The sequence below is a fragment of the Trachypithecus francoisi genome, unplaced genomic scaffold, assembly GCF_009764315.1.
Source record: "Trachypithecus francoisi isolate TF-2019V2 unplaced genomic scaffold, Tfra_2.0 Lachesis_group4, whole genome shotgun sequence".
Lineage (NCBI taxonomy): Eukaryota > Metazoa > Chordata > Mammalia > Primates > Cercopithecidae > Trachypithecus > Trachypithecus francoisi.
In genome coordinates, this window is record NW_022681469.1 from 47,569,649 (window position 1) to 47,583,270 (window position 13,622).

At 41.1% G+C, this 13,622-nt stretch overlaps 1 protein-coding gene across 4 annotated transcripts in view; it reads left to right on the top strand.

Annotated features, from left to right (window-relative positions):
* DOCK4 (dedicator of cytokinesis 4) overlaps positions 1–13,622 on the top strand; it is a 485,368-nt gene that overhangs the window by 330,100 nt on the left and 141,646 nt on the right. For all 4 annotated transcript variants that reach the window (XM_033195053.1, XM_033195056.1, XM_033195057.1 and 1 more), the window contains exons 18-23: positions 227–324; positions 439–522; positions 703–803; positions 3,143–3,224; positions 4,830–5,000; positions 9,729–9,921. In XM_033195053.1, coding sequence (XP_033050944.1) covers positions 227–324; positions 439–522; positions 703–803; positions 3,143–3,224; positions 4,830–5,000; positions 9,729–9,921 — 729 coding nt within the window. The remainder of the gene's footprint in view (positions 1–226; positions 325–438; positions 523–702; positions 804–3,142; positions 3,225–4,829; positions 5,001–9,728; positions 9,922–13,622) is intronic.

Below are 13,622 nucleotides of genomic sequence, written 5' to 3' on the forward strand. Positions count from 1 at the left end.
AGAAGAGTAGGAGTTTGTAAGTCAAGAGCAGTGGGGAGGAAACAGAATACAGTGTAATAAATGCCATCCTGGAGAGGGCTAGTCATAGTTTGTGGGCGCCCGCAACTTGAGTGGCTAGGAAAAGGGAGCCACATGTGTTAAGAATTTTACTTTTACCAGCAGAACGCTTTCATGTGAGGACCGGTTCCCTATTAAGGCAATTAATCCTCCTTTTCTGTTTTGAAAGGTGATATGCTTGATCTTTTGAAATGGAGAACTCACCCAGACAGGATCACTGGCTGTCTCTCTAAATTAAAAGAAATTGATGGCTCAGAAATAGTAAAGGTATATAGTATTTCATTACTATTTTCCTTGCAGAGATTCATAGAATAAAGAACATTTGGAGGAAAAAGACAGATAGTATCTTATTTACTCATTTACTACTACTTTATCTAACAGTTTCTGCAGGATACACTGGATACCTTATTTGGAATTTTAGATGAAAATTCCCAAAAATATGGGTCTAAAGTGTTTGATTCTTTGGTAAGTTCAAATTCCCTTAATTATATTTTAACTGTTTTGTCTCTCAATCTTGACTTTCATGAGGCTGGTTCAGAAACATGCACTTAATCATGTAAGAGTTCATTTTAAAAAGAAGCAAAAGAAAAAAAGGAAAACCTTGATTTGCACCTGGTTTTATAAAGCTCAATTTTCTTTTTTTAGGTTCACATAATAAATTTGCTGCAAGATAGCAAATTTCATCATTTTAAACCTGTAATGGACACTTATATTGAGAGTCATTTTGCTGGGGCACTTGCATACAGGTAAGGCCCTGTATCTTGTAATTAGTTTGGAAGTGGTTCCTTTCAAGCTTTTCTCAGGAGAAGAGGTGATATAGGAAAATTTAAAAGGGAGTGTAGGAAGAAATGGAGCACTACTGAAGTGTCTCTTGAGATAGTCTCTTCCCTGCTAACACACCCTTTTTCAGTGGCTAGAACTTATTTTGATTAAAAAGGGAAAAAAAACCTCCTGAATTCTATTCCTGAGCCCTAGAATATAAAGTCTTTCCTTCTTGTCTCTGTTTCACTGGATATTCTTTGGTCTAAAATGTCTGGCACTTTGGCTGTTAAGAGTCCCACTTCATCACTGTACTCCCTGATGATTATAAATGTTCATAAGAAAGAAATATGAATGGAAAACATTTGCCTTCACACCTGCTGAAAGTCATTCATTCATTTGTCTGTTAGGATTTACTGAGTGCCAGCTGCTTGCCAGGCGCTGTACTTTATCCTGATGATGTGAAGACCTGGTCCCTGCCCTCAGGCAATTTAGTCATTGGGATCTACTCTTTGACAGGGGCTGCTATTTTAACTGCTCCTCCTTTTCTACCGGCTCAGGTGATGCTGAAAAGTTATGAATAATGTCATCTTTAGCTAGTGCCTGCCTCCTCACAAGGTAGTTGATCATTGCCAGAGGCCACAGCTTCTCTCTTTCAGTTTGACAAATAACACCTTCCCAGTCTGGCTCTGCTTAGATAGCCCAGGAGTGTACCCCATTGTCTGTCTCCCAGTCCAATACGGTGCTTGCTGTTCTCCCATATTTCTACCTTATACCTTAAGCACCTATGGGCATGCACATGCCTGACTGTTCCCTGAGATGAGTTTAAAAAGCATGAAATCAGGTTGCTATCCTTCCCCCATCTATGTAATATATAAAGGTTAGTAGGTTATCAGATAAGCATTTGATCCTGTTTACTTGAATATTCCCAGCCATGACATGTTAAGATCGACATCTCCAACATCGAAATGAATGAAGGTATTTTCGTTAGACTAGACCATTCATCAGTGTGATTTTTTTGCTGAGAGCGAAATGCAACCTCAGGAATAGTTTTGAAACATCGGCCCACTCAGCCTAACAATTTGGGCCCTAGTGTGAGGAGGTCACTGCTTCCAAGTTAAATTCTCTTTGAAAGCTAGAAAACAAGAGTATAATTTCTCACACTTCCGATTGGCCAGGAAAGCAGGATCTTAAAAAGACAAATAAGACTTGTGGAATCCTTTCAGGCTGGGGGTGATCAGAAACTCACTGGCATATTATCTTTAAAAATAGCACTCCCCCAACATCCACCTGCTGGCACATCCAAGTATTCTCCCCTGGCCCAGAGAAACATTGCTGGGTAAACTGTTTCCTAGAAACCAAGAACTGGCTGGGTGCAGTGGTTCTTGCCTGTAATCCCAGCACTTTGGGAGGCCAAGGTGGGCAGATCATTTGAGGTCAGGGGTTCAAGACCAGCCTGGCCAACGTGGTGAAACCTGGCCTCTACTAAAAATACAAAAATTAGCTGGGCATGGTGGTGCATACTTGAATCCTAGCTGCTTGGGAGGCTAAGGCAGAAGAATTGCTTGAACCCAGGAGGGAGGCAGAGGTTGCAGTGGGCCAAGCCACTGCACACCGGCCTGGGTGACAGAGCAAGACTCTGTCTCAAAAAGAAAAAAAAGAAAAAGAAGAAAAAAGAAACCAAGAACTGACCAAAGTTCAAGGTGGTAAGACTGTAATCTTGAGAGTTGTTCGCTGTTGTTTTTACATTTTTTCAAAACGGGGGGAAAAAAATACCTTGGCCTTTCTAGAAATTCTCCTAAGGCACATATTGACTTAAGCCATGTTCTTCTCACGGGTCAGAAAATTGGCTGGATAAATCCATGAGGTGTGCGTAGCAGTGGGGAAGCATTGTCTCCATCCCTCTTCTCCACCCCGTTTGGCCTGCAGCCTAATGATATTGCATCCAGCTGTTTACATGGTCACTGGAAAAGAAATCCCAGTGAGCAGTTTTACAGTATTGACCATGGCAGTCATACTGCCAGGCACTTGGTTGGCCAGAGTCCTTTTCTCCAATAGTCATGTTCACCCATTTGGAGGCATTACCAGAAACGCAGGACTATGGAATATGTCCAGATTGAGTGTTGTTTCTCTCTTAAACTTTGAAAAGGGGTGGCAGTGTTGATCTGCAGATTTAGTAAAATTATTGTACAGCAGATTGACAGGAAAATGCGAGAACTGTTGGGAAAAGAAGCCTCCTCATGATACAGTTAAGCATTGGATTTGTTGGCATTTAATTGAGAATTAGACTAATTCTACATTCTGCACATTTTCCCCTGTATTTTAGAGATCTCATCAAAGTGCTCAAATGGTACGTGGACCGGATCACAGAAGCAGAGCGGCAAGAGCATATCCAGGAGGTGCTGAAGGTGATAACATGCTGTTGATAACAGATAGCAGAGTCTAACAAAGCTGTTGCATGCTGATGCTTAAACTAATTGGTTCCTCTACACAGACAGTAATGGGTGATGATATATTACTGACGTTCCAATTCAAGGATCTTAATCAGTTTGTGGCTGCTTGAGAGCTGATGAAATTTGAAGGGGGCTTTGCCAGGCTAGTCGACTGGAAACTGTTTGGGGTTGAATCTTTGTTCCTCTGGGCTGTAGAGCACTTGAAGTGAAGTCTAAGATGAGCAGGAGAGGGAGGGTTTATGAGAGAAGACTATATAGGGGCAGTTAAGCTTAGAAGTTCCTGGCTCTTGCCGGGCGCGGTGGCTCAAGCTTGTAATCCCAGCACTTTGGGAGGCCTAGACGGGCAGATCACGAGGTCAGGACATCGAGACCATCCTGGCTAACACGGTGAAACCCCATCTCTACTAAAAAATACAAAAAACTAGCCGGGCGAGGTGGCGGGCGCCTGTTGTCCCAGCTACTCGGGAGGCTGAGGCAGGAGAATGGCGTGAACCCGGGAGGCGGAGCTTGCAGTGAGCTGAGATCGCGCCACTGCACTCCAGCCTGGGCGACAGAGCGAGACTCCGCCTCAAAAAAAAAAAAAAAAAAAGAGCAAATAGGGTGGCTTAGCAGGGATTATAATGAGGAAACCTGAGACTTTACTGGGTCTTGTGGTCTCTGGGTGCTATATGCTCCCTTGTCTGTGGAGATACTAATCCCTTACTTGCAAACATGTTGAAAAAGAGTGCAAATTCGTAAAGGAACTGTCCAGTAACAGCCCTGGTAGTCTCCTGATTCCTGTTGTTGAGGACCATCCTGTTTGGTGTCGGTAGATTTAAGTAGACAATGTATACATTTTATCAAACAAGCATTTTGTGAATTATACATTTGTAATTTTGGGCTGATTGAAGGTAAAATGCTAAGTGGCAAGAGTACTACTTGTCAAAACAAAATTATTTTTTCAAAAACAGTTATCTTTTTGTTGACTAAATTTAAAAAACATCTGAGGGTCAAAAACACTTAGTGTTCATCATACTCCAGAATGATAAAGTGTTTGTTTTTTTTTTTTATTTTTTTAGACGGAGTTTTGCTCTTGTTGCCCAGGCTGGAGTGCAACGGCGCATTCTCAGCTCACTGCAACCTCTGCCTCCCATGTTCAAGCAACTCTCCTGCCTCAGCCTCCCAAGTAGCTGGGATTACAGGCATGCCCCACCATGCCTGGCCAGTTTTGTATTTTTGGTAGAGACGGAGTTTCTCCATGTTGGTCAGGCTGGTCTCGAACTCCTGACCTCAGGTGATCCGCCCGCCTCGGCCTCCCAAAGTGCTGGGATTACAGGCATGAGCCACCACACCCGGCTAAAGTGTTTTTAAATTTTCTATACGTTTCTCTCACTAAGCATCAGAGAAAAGTGGCTGTTCCCCGTAAAAGTAAATACTATTCAAAAAAGCCTCACAAGGCCTTGGTGTTTACGTGAATAATTTGAAAGTTTAATGCCATACCATAGTTTTTATGCCATGTCATTGTTAAATAAATACTCTTTGTCTCCTTTGAAGCTAACTTTTAAAAATTGTATTTTTAAGGCACAAGAATACATTTTTAAGTATATAGTTCAATCTCGAAGGCTGTTTTCCCTTGCCACTGGTGGGCAAAACGAAGAGGAATTCCGCTGCTGCATTCAGGAGCTTCTCATGTCAGTCCGTTTCTTTCTTTCACAAGAGAGCAAAGGGTCTGGAGCATTATCTCAGTCACAGGTAATTTCTTTTCATCTATGCTGAATAGAAGAAAGCGATAAGTGCAGTTTATTTATTTTTACACAGCAGTGTAATCAAATGTTTTCTCCACCAGAAGTCAGTAGCTCCAGTTTATATTTGTAGCTTAACCAACTTTATGAGTAGACTTTTAAAATTCCCCTACCTTCTGTGTACCAGCTGAGCAGAAGTGGGTTGCCTTTCCCTTCTCTCTCTGCATGGAGAGGCTATTGGTTTGCATCAGCTTCATTTCCAGTTACCAGAACACATACTGATGATTGGACATGCTGTCACCACCAGCCCTGGGGAAGGAATTTCACTAGAGCCAATCTCTTGCAGTTCTTTTCCCCAAGCCTCTCACTGCATTTCAATCTGTCAACTTGAGAATCATTATATTGGACTCAGCTAAGCTGCATGTTGTTTTGTTTTATTGAACTTGACCCTAATCATCCTGGGAGTGATCTTTTAAGACCAGTGCAGAGCTGCTGCTGCCAAACTCTATTACTGGAAATGGCCCCACATGTTTTTTTTAAGAACAGGATCCATCTACTTCCCAAATAGCATGGCCTTGAATATGTTCCATGAGGTAATTCTGAATATTTTCCCTATACTTTCTCAATTCTTCTTGTATACTTTTAATTCTGATGACTTGGTTAAAAACCTATCAGAAGGAGAAGCAGCCTCTTACCATGCCCTAGAGGTTAGAGAAACTTGTAATCATTGAGAACTGGGACATAAAAAGGGAGATTGGGAGACAAAATTAGATCCTTAACAGTGTTGTTATGATTTGGTGCTATGTGATGTTCAGAAAGCAAAACACCAGGAATGCACCAGCCCTCCGATAATGTGCTGTATTTATTCTGAATGTTTAGAGGTCTATTCTTGTTCCTCTCTTCTTTATAGAGGTGGACTCTTCTTCCATCTGGGCAAGGATACAACTCAGGCTCTTTTAAGTGTTGTTTTGGCCTTTGCAGTCAAGAGTACAATCACTGCACTATGGGAACTTGCCAGAGACCTCAGTGTCAAGTTGCCCACTACTAGCTAAACCCTGATGACAGCACTTGATATTTAAGCAGGATAATCCAACAGGCTAACCGTGCATTCCTTTAGATCAGAGTTCTTAGAAGTTTACTATCTCTACAAAAGTAATTCAGAATTCGAGTTTTCACCCTGAGATTTTTTTTTTTTTTTTTTTTTTTTACTGTTTAATCGGTTACAGAGATGAAACTTGCCTAATTCACACCTGAAAAATATTTTCTTACTCTTAAGAGTAACTGTAAGGCATGGTTTCTTAGAGATTCAGGAGACATTTTTTTTTACCTTAATTGTACCACTGGATCCTGGAGGTCCCCCTAAGGTGGCTTGGGCCACCGGGGTACAGCGGAGTGGAGCAGCTCGCTTTCACCTCTTCAACACGCTGACTCCCACTGCTCTTGATTCTCTGAGCTCTATCCCACAGCAAATTTTAGAAACAAATTTAGCACCTTCAAAGAATCATATTTGATATTTTTTGCTCTCAGCTTTTAATCAAGAGATAATATGTAAATGTGTCCATAAAGTTTTGGAACATCTTTGTAAACTCTGCTGAAGTCATTCCCTGTTATTTTGTGCAGTATCACTTAACCTGTATATTTTGATGTGATAATTTCTGTTTAGTTTGATGCTAAGAAAAAATCCATATAAAATGATAAAATGGTTAGTTTTCTTTATTAAGCAATGAGAACTTTGCCTCTTTGTATTTGGGGAAGACAAGAAATGCCACACACCTCTGCCCATACCAGGTTCCCTTTTGATCCCATGCACTCTCTGCAGAGGCAGTGCTACTAATTCAGTGGATTCGATGTGTTAGTTTTCTGTATAACAAATGACCATAAGCTTAATGGCTTTAAACAGCACTCATGTATTAGCCCACAGTTCTATAGGTCAGAATTCCAGGCAGGCTTGGTTGGGTCCTTTCCTTAGGATCTCCTAAAGCCAAAATCAAATTGTTGGCTTTCATGTGTTATCTGGAGGCCTGGAAATGAATTTACTTTCATGATCTTTTATGCTGTTGGCAGAAATGTTTCTTTGTTTTCAGAAGACTAATGTCCCCGTTTCCTTGATGGCAGTCAGCCAGTGGGGGAAGGTGCTGTCAGCTGCCAGAGGCCACTTGCAGTCCTTGGCACATGGCTGCTCCATCCTCAAATCCAGCAACAGTATGTCAGATTCTCCTCATGCTTTGAATCTCTCTGACCACTTCTCCTGCTACTAGCCAGAGAAAACTGTTTTAAGGACTCATGTGATTGGGTGAGACCCACTTGGACAAATCTCCGTATTTGAAGGTCAACTGATGAGTAATCTTGATTACATCTGCAAAATCTCTTTTGCCATGTGACATCTTTTGCCTGTAATCACAGGAACACCACCAGGGGACAGGGTCATGGGAGTCGTCTTAGAATCCTGCCTGCCACATTTACAGTCAAATAAAATTCGGCTCTGAATTGGTCCAAGCTTTACTATTAGGCTGCCTTAGAGGCAGAAACCTGGTTTCCTTGCTCCATTTTGCATTTTTCCATGTGGGCTACAACTCAGGGCAAACCCTGTCTTCCAGAGGCCATCCCCACAGTCCTTTGGGTTGGATTGATGGGAAGCTACCCCACAGATGTATCCATCCTGGTCCTACTGGGTAGGTTCATTTAGTCCTCCTGTCCCAAATGCAACTTGCTAATGACACTGTTCTTGTTAGCCCTGTCCTGGAAGGACTAAGGACTAACCCAGCTGGTACAACAGTGATTCTTAGCTTTCCATTTCATGGACACACACCCCCTACCACAAGATCTCTAAAAGAAGAAGAATGTCAGAAGGAATAGAGCCCAAACTCTGCTAGACAATTCCCAATAATTATCTTTCCCTGTGTGTCCTGGCTACCAGGAAAGTCAAAATTAAATTGTACTTTTATTTTTGCTTGCAGTAAAAACAATCAGCTTGCCCTGGCACAGCCATCTTCCTGCTGTCATCACAAGATCCTTGTTCCTTTTTCCTTTTTAATCATCCTATTATATGTGTATCTTACATTGTAGGCACATTCAGATATCTTTTTGAAGTCAAGATGTATAAATAAATAAATAATGGATAAATTAAGGGATACCTGAGGAAAATCAACTTAGTTGACTTTTCAGTAATCAGAAAGCTGGGCTCATTTTATTTAACTTCACTGGTATGACTCAGCTCTCTGCAGGGTGACATGAAGGTTATATAAATACAGGCTCTAACAGAGAATACCAAGTTATTAACTTTAAATATATTCAAGTAAATCTATAATTTTTAAGAGCCAAGGGCCATCACTGTTGACTTATAGCACCTGAAGTATTTTGATGGCTCTGGCATCAAAAACAGATATTGGCTCTTCTAGACATTTTTGCTGCTGCTGTATAAATAAATAAATACAAAAATTCTTAAATTTGAGTTTGAGTCTGTGTTTGAATCATCAGCACATGTAGACACGACCTACTTTCTGATGGAGCCAGATCTTATTGGTACGCCAACTAGCACTTGAATCTAGGCATATTAGAAACACGTGCCTTCCCTGACTAGGTACAGTTGAAGCTAGTCGACTCTTCTTCCATTGCCCTCCTTTTATGGAATTTTAAAAGGCTGACTTTGTTTGTTTTGATGTATAATCCTAGCCAAATTTTTTAAGTATGCCCTTTGAGATTTGATGTGAGCATCTTTTTTCCCCATAAGAAATGATTATTGGGTTTTTTATTTACATAAAAATGTTGTTCTTAGTCTGTACACACAGTTCTTAGTTTAAAATAGATCTTGAAGATCTTGTAATGATCTTTTTGTTTTATAAGAGATGAAACTAAAGCCTGAATGATGAAACTAAAGGGTGCTCAAATAACTTTCCAAAGTCACAGAGTTGATTGGAAGCAAAGCTAATACTATATATAACTTAGGTCTTCTGATGCCCTGTCCTGTGTTTTTTCTTAAATCAGAAATGGAGTGCTTTGGAGGAACTAACATGTTCGGTTTTTTTTTTTTTTTTTTTTTTTGAGATGGAGTCTCGCTCTGTCGCCCAGGCTGGAGTGCAGTGGCCGGATCTCAGCTCACTGCAAGCTCCGCCTCCCGGGTTTATGCCATTCTCCTGCCTCAGCCTCCGGAGTAGCTGGGACAGCAGGCGCCCGCCACCTCGCCCAGCTAGTTTTTTGTATTTTTTAGTAGAGATGGGGTTTCACCGTGTTAGCCAGGATGGTCTCGATGTCCTGACCTCGTGATCCGCCCGTCTCGGCCTCCCAAAGTGCTGGGATTACAGGCTTGAGCCACCGCGCCCGGCCAACATGTTTGGTTTCTTAAACATGAATGAGATTTAAGTGAGCATTTCAGAAAGCTTCTTCCAAAAGGAATGAATGTAAGTGACTACAATCCAGGTCTTGATTGAGCATTCTTTCTATTCAATCATGATGCACTTCACTTATTCTGTGAGGCTTTTGTCAATCCTTTTGCTAATGTCAGTGGTTTTCCAAAATTTCCCAGTTTTTATTATGCTGCTCCTTTGTACATTTCAAAAACTGTCCTATTCTGCTGCACTTTTTAAAAATTTACCTTTTAGCTTTAGGTAACAGAAACATTTCATACTTGTATTCCTACCATTCAAAAATACTTGCCACGGTCCTTAAACTCACTGACGCTTTGCAGCATATTTCTCATGACATATCTGGGAGTTCATTTAAATTTCTTCTTCTTTTTAAGGCTGTGTTTCTGAGCTCTTTCCCCGCCGTGTACTCAGAACTGTTGAAGCTCTTTGATGTCCGGGAAGTGGCTAACTTGGTCCAGGACACTCTGGGCAGTCTGCCAACCATCCTGCACGTGGATGATTCCCTGCAGGCCATCAAACTGCAGTGCATTGGCAAAACCGTGGAAAGCCAGCTTTATACCAACCCAGGTAGGGTGCTGAGTCTCTTGGAGGAAATTTTGCCTCTAAAAAGCCATTTTGTGCATTGTAGCCATTGGTCAGCAGAGGCAATTAAAAACAAAAAACTTAAAGGCACTTTCTCAAAACCATTGTTTATTTGGGTGGTAAATGTATTTAGTAGTCAAATACAAAAGTATGGCAATTAAAACTTTATTTCTGGAAATAATGAAAACTAATGATTAAATTATTGTTTTTTATGTTTGATGGGATTTAACACTTTCCTTCAGAGATGCTTATAGGTACCTGATAGGATCCTTATTTGTCTCTTTTGTTTTTAAAAGGTTTTCATCAGTTTGCATTCTGAAGCTATATGAAACTTTGCATTATTGTTTTTTACTTTATCCCAAGAGCAAGTGTTCAGTTACTTAAATTAATTTTGTTATAATAACTGTTCGTAAGTACCATGGCCTCTTGTTTTCTTCTGCTTTTTTTCTTTTTTCCCGAAGAAATACCAGAGTGACTGCTAATCTCATTTTAAAGTTTATTTTAAGAAATTTAAATCAGCCTCCCAAGTAAAAAACTCAATAAAATAAATTCCATTAAGAATTATTTTCCCTGACAGGCACAGTGGCTCACACCTGTAATCCCAGCACTTTGGAAGGCCAAGGCAGGCAGATCACTTGAGGTCAGGAGTTCAAGACCAGCCTGGCCAACATGGTGAAACCCCATCTCTACCAAAGATACAAAAAAAGTACCCAAGTGTGTTGGGAGGCGCCTGTAGTCCCAGCTACTCGTGAGGCTGAGGCAGAAGAATTGCTTGAACCTGGGAGGCAGAGGTTGCAGTGAGCCGAGGTGGCGCCACTGTACTCCACCCTGGGCAACAGAGCAAGACCCTGTCTCAAAAAAGAAAAAAAGACTGATTTTCCCATATGAATGTGTGTGTATGTATAATTTTTTGAAATAGTTTTATATATAGTAAACAAGTTTTTACATATTTTCTTGTAAAATATTTTGTATATACATTTAAGAATAGAGCATAATACTGGCAAATCATTAACAAATCTTAACATTACCACTTATTTGCTTTAGATTATTATTTTTTTTTGAGACAGAGTCTCGTTCTGTTGCCCAGGCTGGAGGGCAGTGGTGCAGTCTCGGCTCACTGCAACCTCCACCTCTCACGTTGAAGTGATTGCCCTGCCTCAGCCTCCTGAGTAGCTGGGATTACAGGCGTGCACCACCACACCCGGCTACTTTTTGTATTTTTAGTAGAGATGGAGTTTCACCATGTTGGTCAGGCTGGTCTCGAACTCCTGACCTTGTAATCTGCCCACCTCGGCTTCCCAAAGTGCTGGGATTATAGGCGTGAGCCACCGCATCTGGCCTTGCTTTAGATTTTTTATTAAGAATTCATCGCAGATATACTCAAGGTCCTCCTGTCTAGGCTCCCACTTCCTTCATAGAAATTTCCACTATCAGAGATTATGGTTCCTATTTTCTATTCCTTTATTATATAGCATTAAAAGTATATGATTTTTTCTTCTTTACAAATTTTTAAATCATTTCATCTTTAAATGATAACACTACATTGTATGTCACTCTTTGGAGTGCTTTTTTTGATTAATATTATACTTATTGTTTGTTTGTTTTTTTGAGACAGAGTCTTGCTCAACCACCCAGGCTGGAGTGCAGTGGCACAATCTCGGCTCACTGCAACCACCGTCTCCCAGGTTCAGATGATTTTGCCATCTCAGCCTCCTGAGTAGCTGGGATTACAGGCACCCACCATCATGCCTGGCTAATTTTGTGTTTTAGTAGAGATGGGGTTTCACCATGTTGGCCAGGCTGGTCTTGAACTCCTGACCTCAGCTGATCCACCCACCTTGGCCTCCCAAAGTGCTAGGATTACAGGCGTGAGCCTCCACACCCAGCCTAATATTATACTTTTATATTTTTCCATGCCACTAGATATAACTCTACTTTGTTATTTTTTACTGTTGTACGATATTCCACTGTATGAACATATCACCGTTAATTTATTTTTTCTCCTGTTGAAGGACTTTTGAGATGTTTCTAATTATTTTTTCTGAAATAGCACTTCAAACAATGTAAAAGAAAGTTCAACCTTCCGATTTCTCCCAATGAAAACAAGAAAAGATACCTCTTGTAGTGGTTTTCTGACTCTGCTGCTCAAAGCCCTAAGGGTTCTGTACAGTGACTCGGGAATCTCTCCAGGGTTGGGAACAGGAACTGTACAGGGGATGTAGGTCCCAATGGAGCACCCTACTGTAACTCAAGCACCAACCCTGCTTTCACCACAGTAAGAAAAGTTCACTCCTGTCTCAGAGGAATTGCTGATTTCTGCCATATTTCTCCCACAATGACCATATAATTCTTTGTTAAGTTAACGTCTTACACTAAGAGAGCAAGACAGTCATCAAAATTGTTTTCAAATGTAAGGAAAATATTATGGGGGTTTGTGTTCAGTGCCTCTGAGCAATGTAATCTGTCTTTGGACCCAGTTCCTTGTTAGTTCCTGATGCTCTGTAGGCAATAGAGAAATCAGGACTAGAAAGATACACAGAGAAGAAGCTGCTGTGATGCAGGATAAAGAATGTTGGGTCCCGTGGGAATTGATGAGAACATATACTATGGTAAGGGATGGAAGGACTCATGAGACCCAAGAAATGTTGACCCTGCAGGGTCTGTGTCAGTGCCCTGGAAGAGAGGCTCAGGACCAGTGCAGGGAAGCTGGTAATTGTGGATATGGTGACATGGAAGAGGAAGAGAAGAAGAGGAAACCCTGTCTGCTCATGTGTGGGAAGCTCGCCATGGAGGATGATTATGGAGAAGGAAAAGTGGCTCACGATCAACAGAATCCTTATCTCACGCAGATGTTGAACAGAGAAAAGGCTTCTGTCCCTGCTGCAACAGGACATGGCTTGGCTTAGTGTTTCCTGACTCATTGAAGAGACTGTGATGTATAGATGGGCCAGGCAGAACACATCAAGAAGGAGCCCATCTTTATGGGGAAAACTAGAAAGTGTCCCTGAGAGCCTTCCAGGGCTCAGAGTATCTTCTATTTAAATCACATGGGACTACACAATACTGCTAGGGAAACGTGGAAAGTGTTTCTAGTGACTTTGGCATTCTAAATCAGAAACTGTGGACTTAGGGGACTCATGGGCATATTTATGTTGTCTAGTTGAAAGAGGAGGTGTGGGAAGGAAAAGAAGATGTGAAATGCAAACATCAGGCTCCACAGACAGTGTCAGAGAACAGGACGTGATATCTTGGGTTGTGGTTAACTGGAGAGTGTGATCCTGACAAGGGCCTGGGTACATCTCACAAAAATAGGCTGATTCTGTCTGACTGGAGGGGAAAGGAGAGGGACAATATAAAACTGTATAACTAAAGAACTATAATAAAAGAGTGCCCAGTGGTCCACTCAAAATAAAAGGTAGAAGGGTTAAGCCTAACACTTCTGACCTTCCATTTAAAAAATTAACACACACATACACAATTTTTACAACAGCTTAGGGTTCTTTGGGGGGATAGGGAACTTGGGATTGAATGCCCTAGGTTTTATCTTGTTTCCAAAGAGATAGCTGTATACAAATAACAAGGAATGGGTAAAAAAAAAAAATTATTTTATTATAAACACAAAACAATAACATCACCAAAATATGGAAATAAGACTCATTTTAGATATAGTTATGGTGTAGTCATTT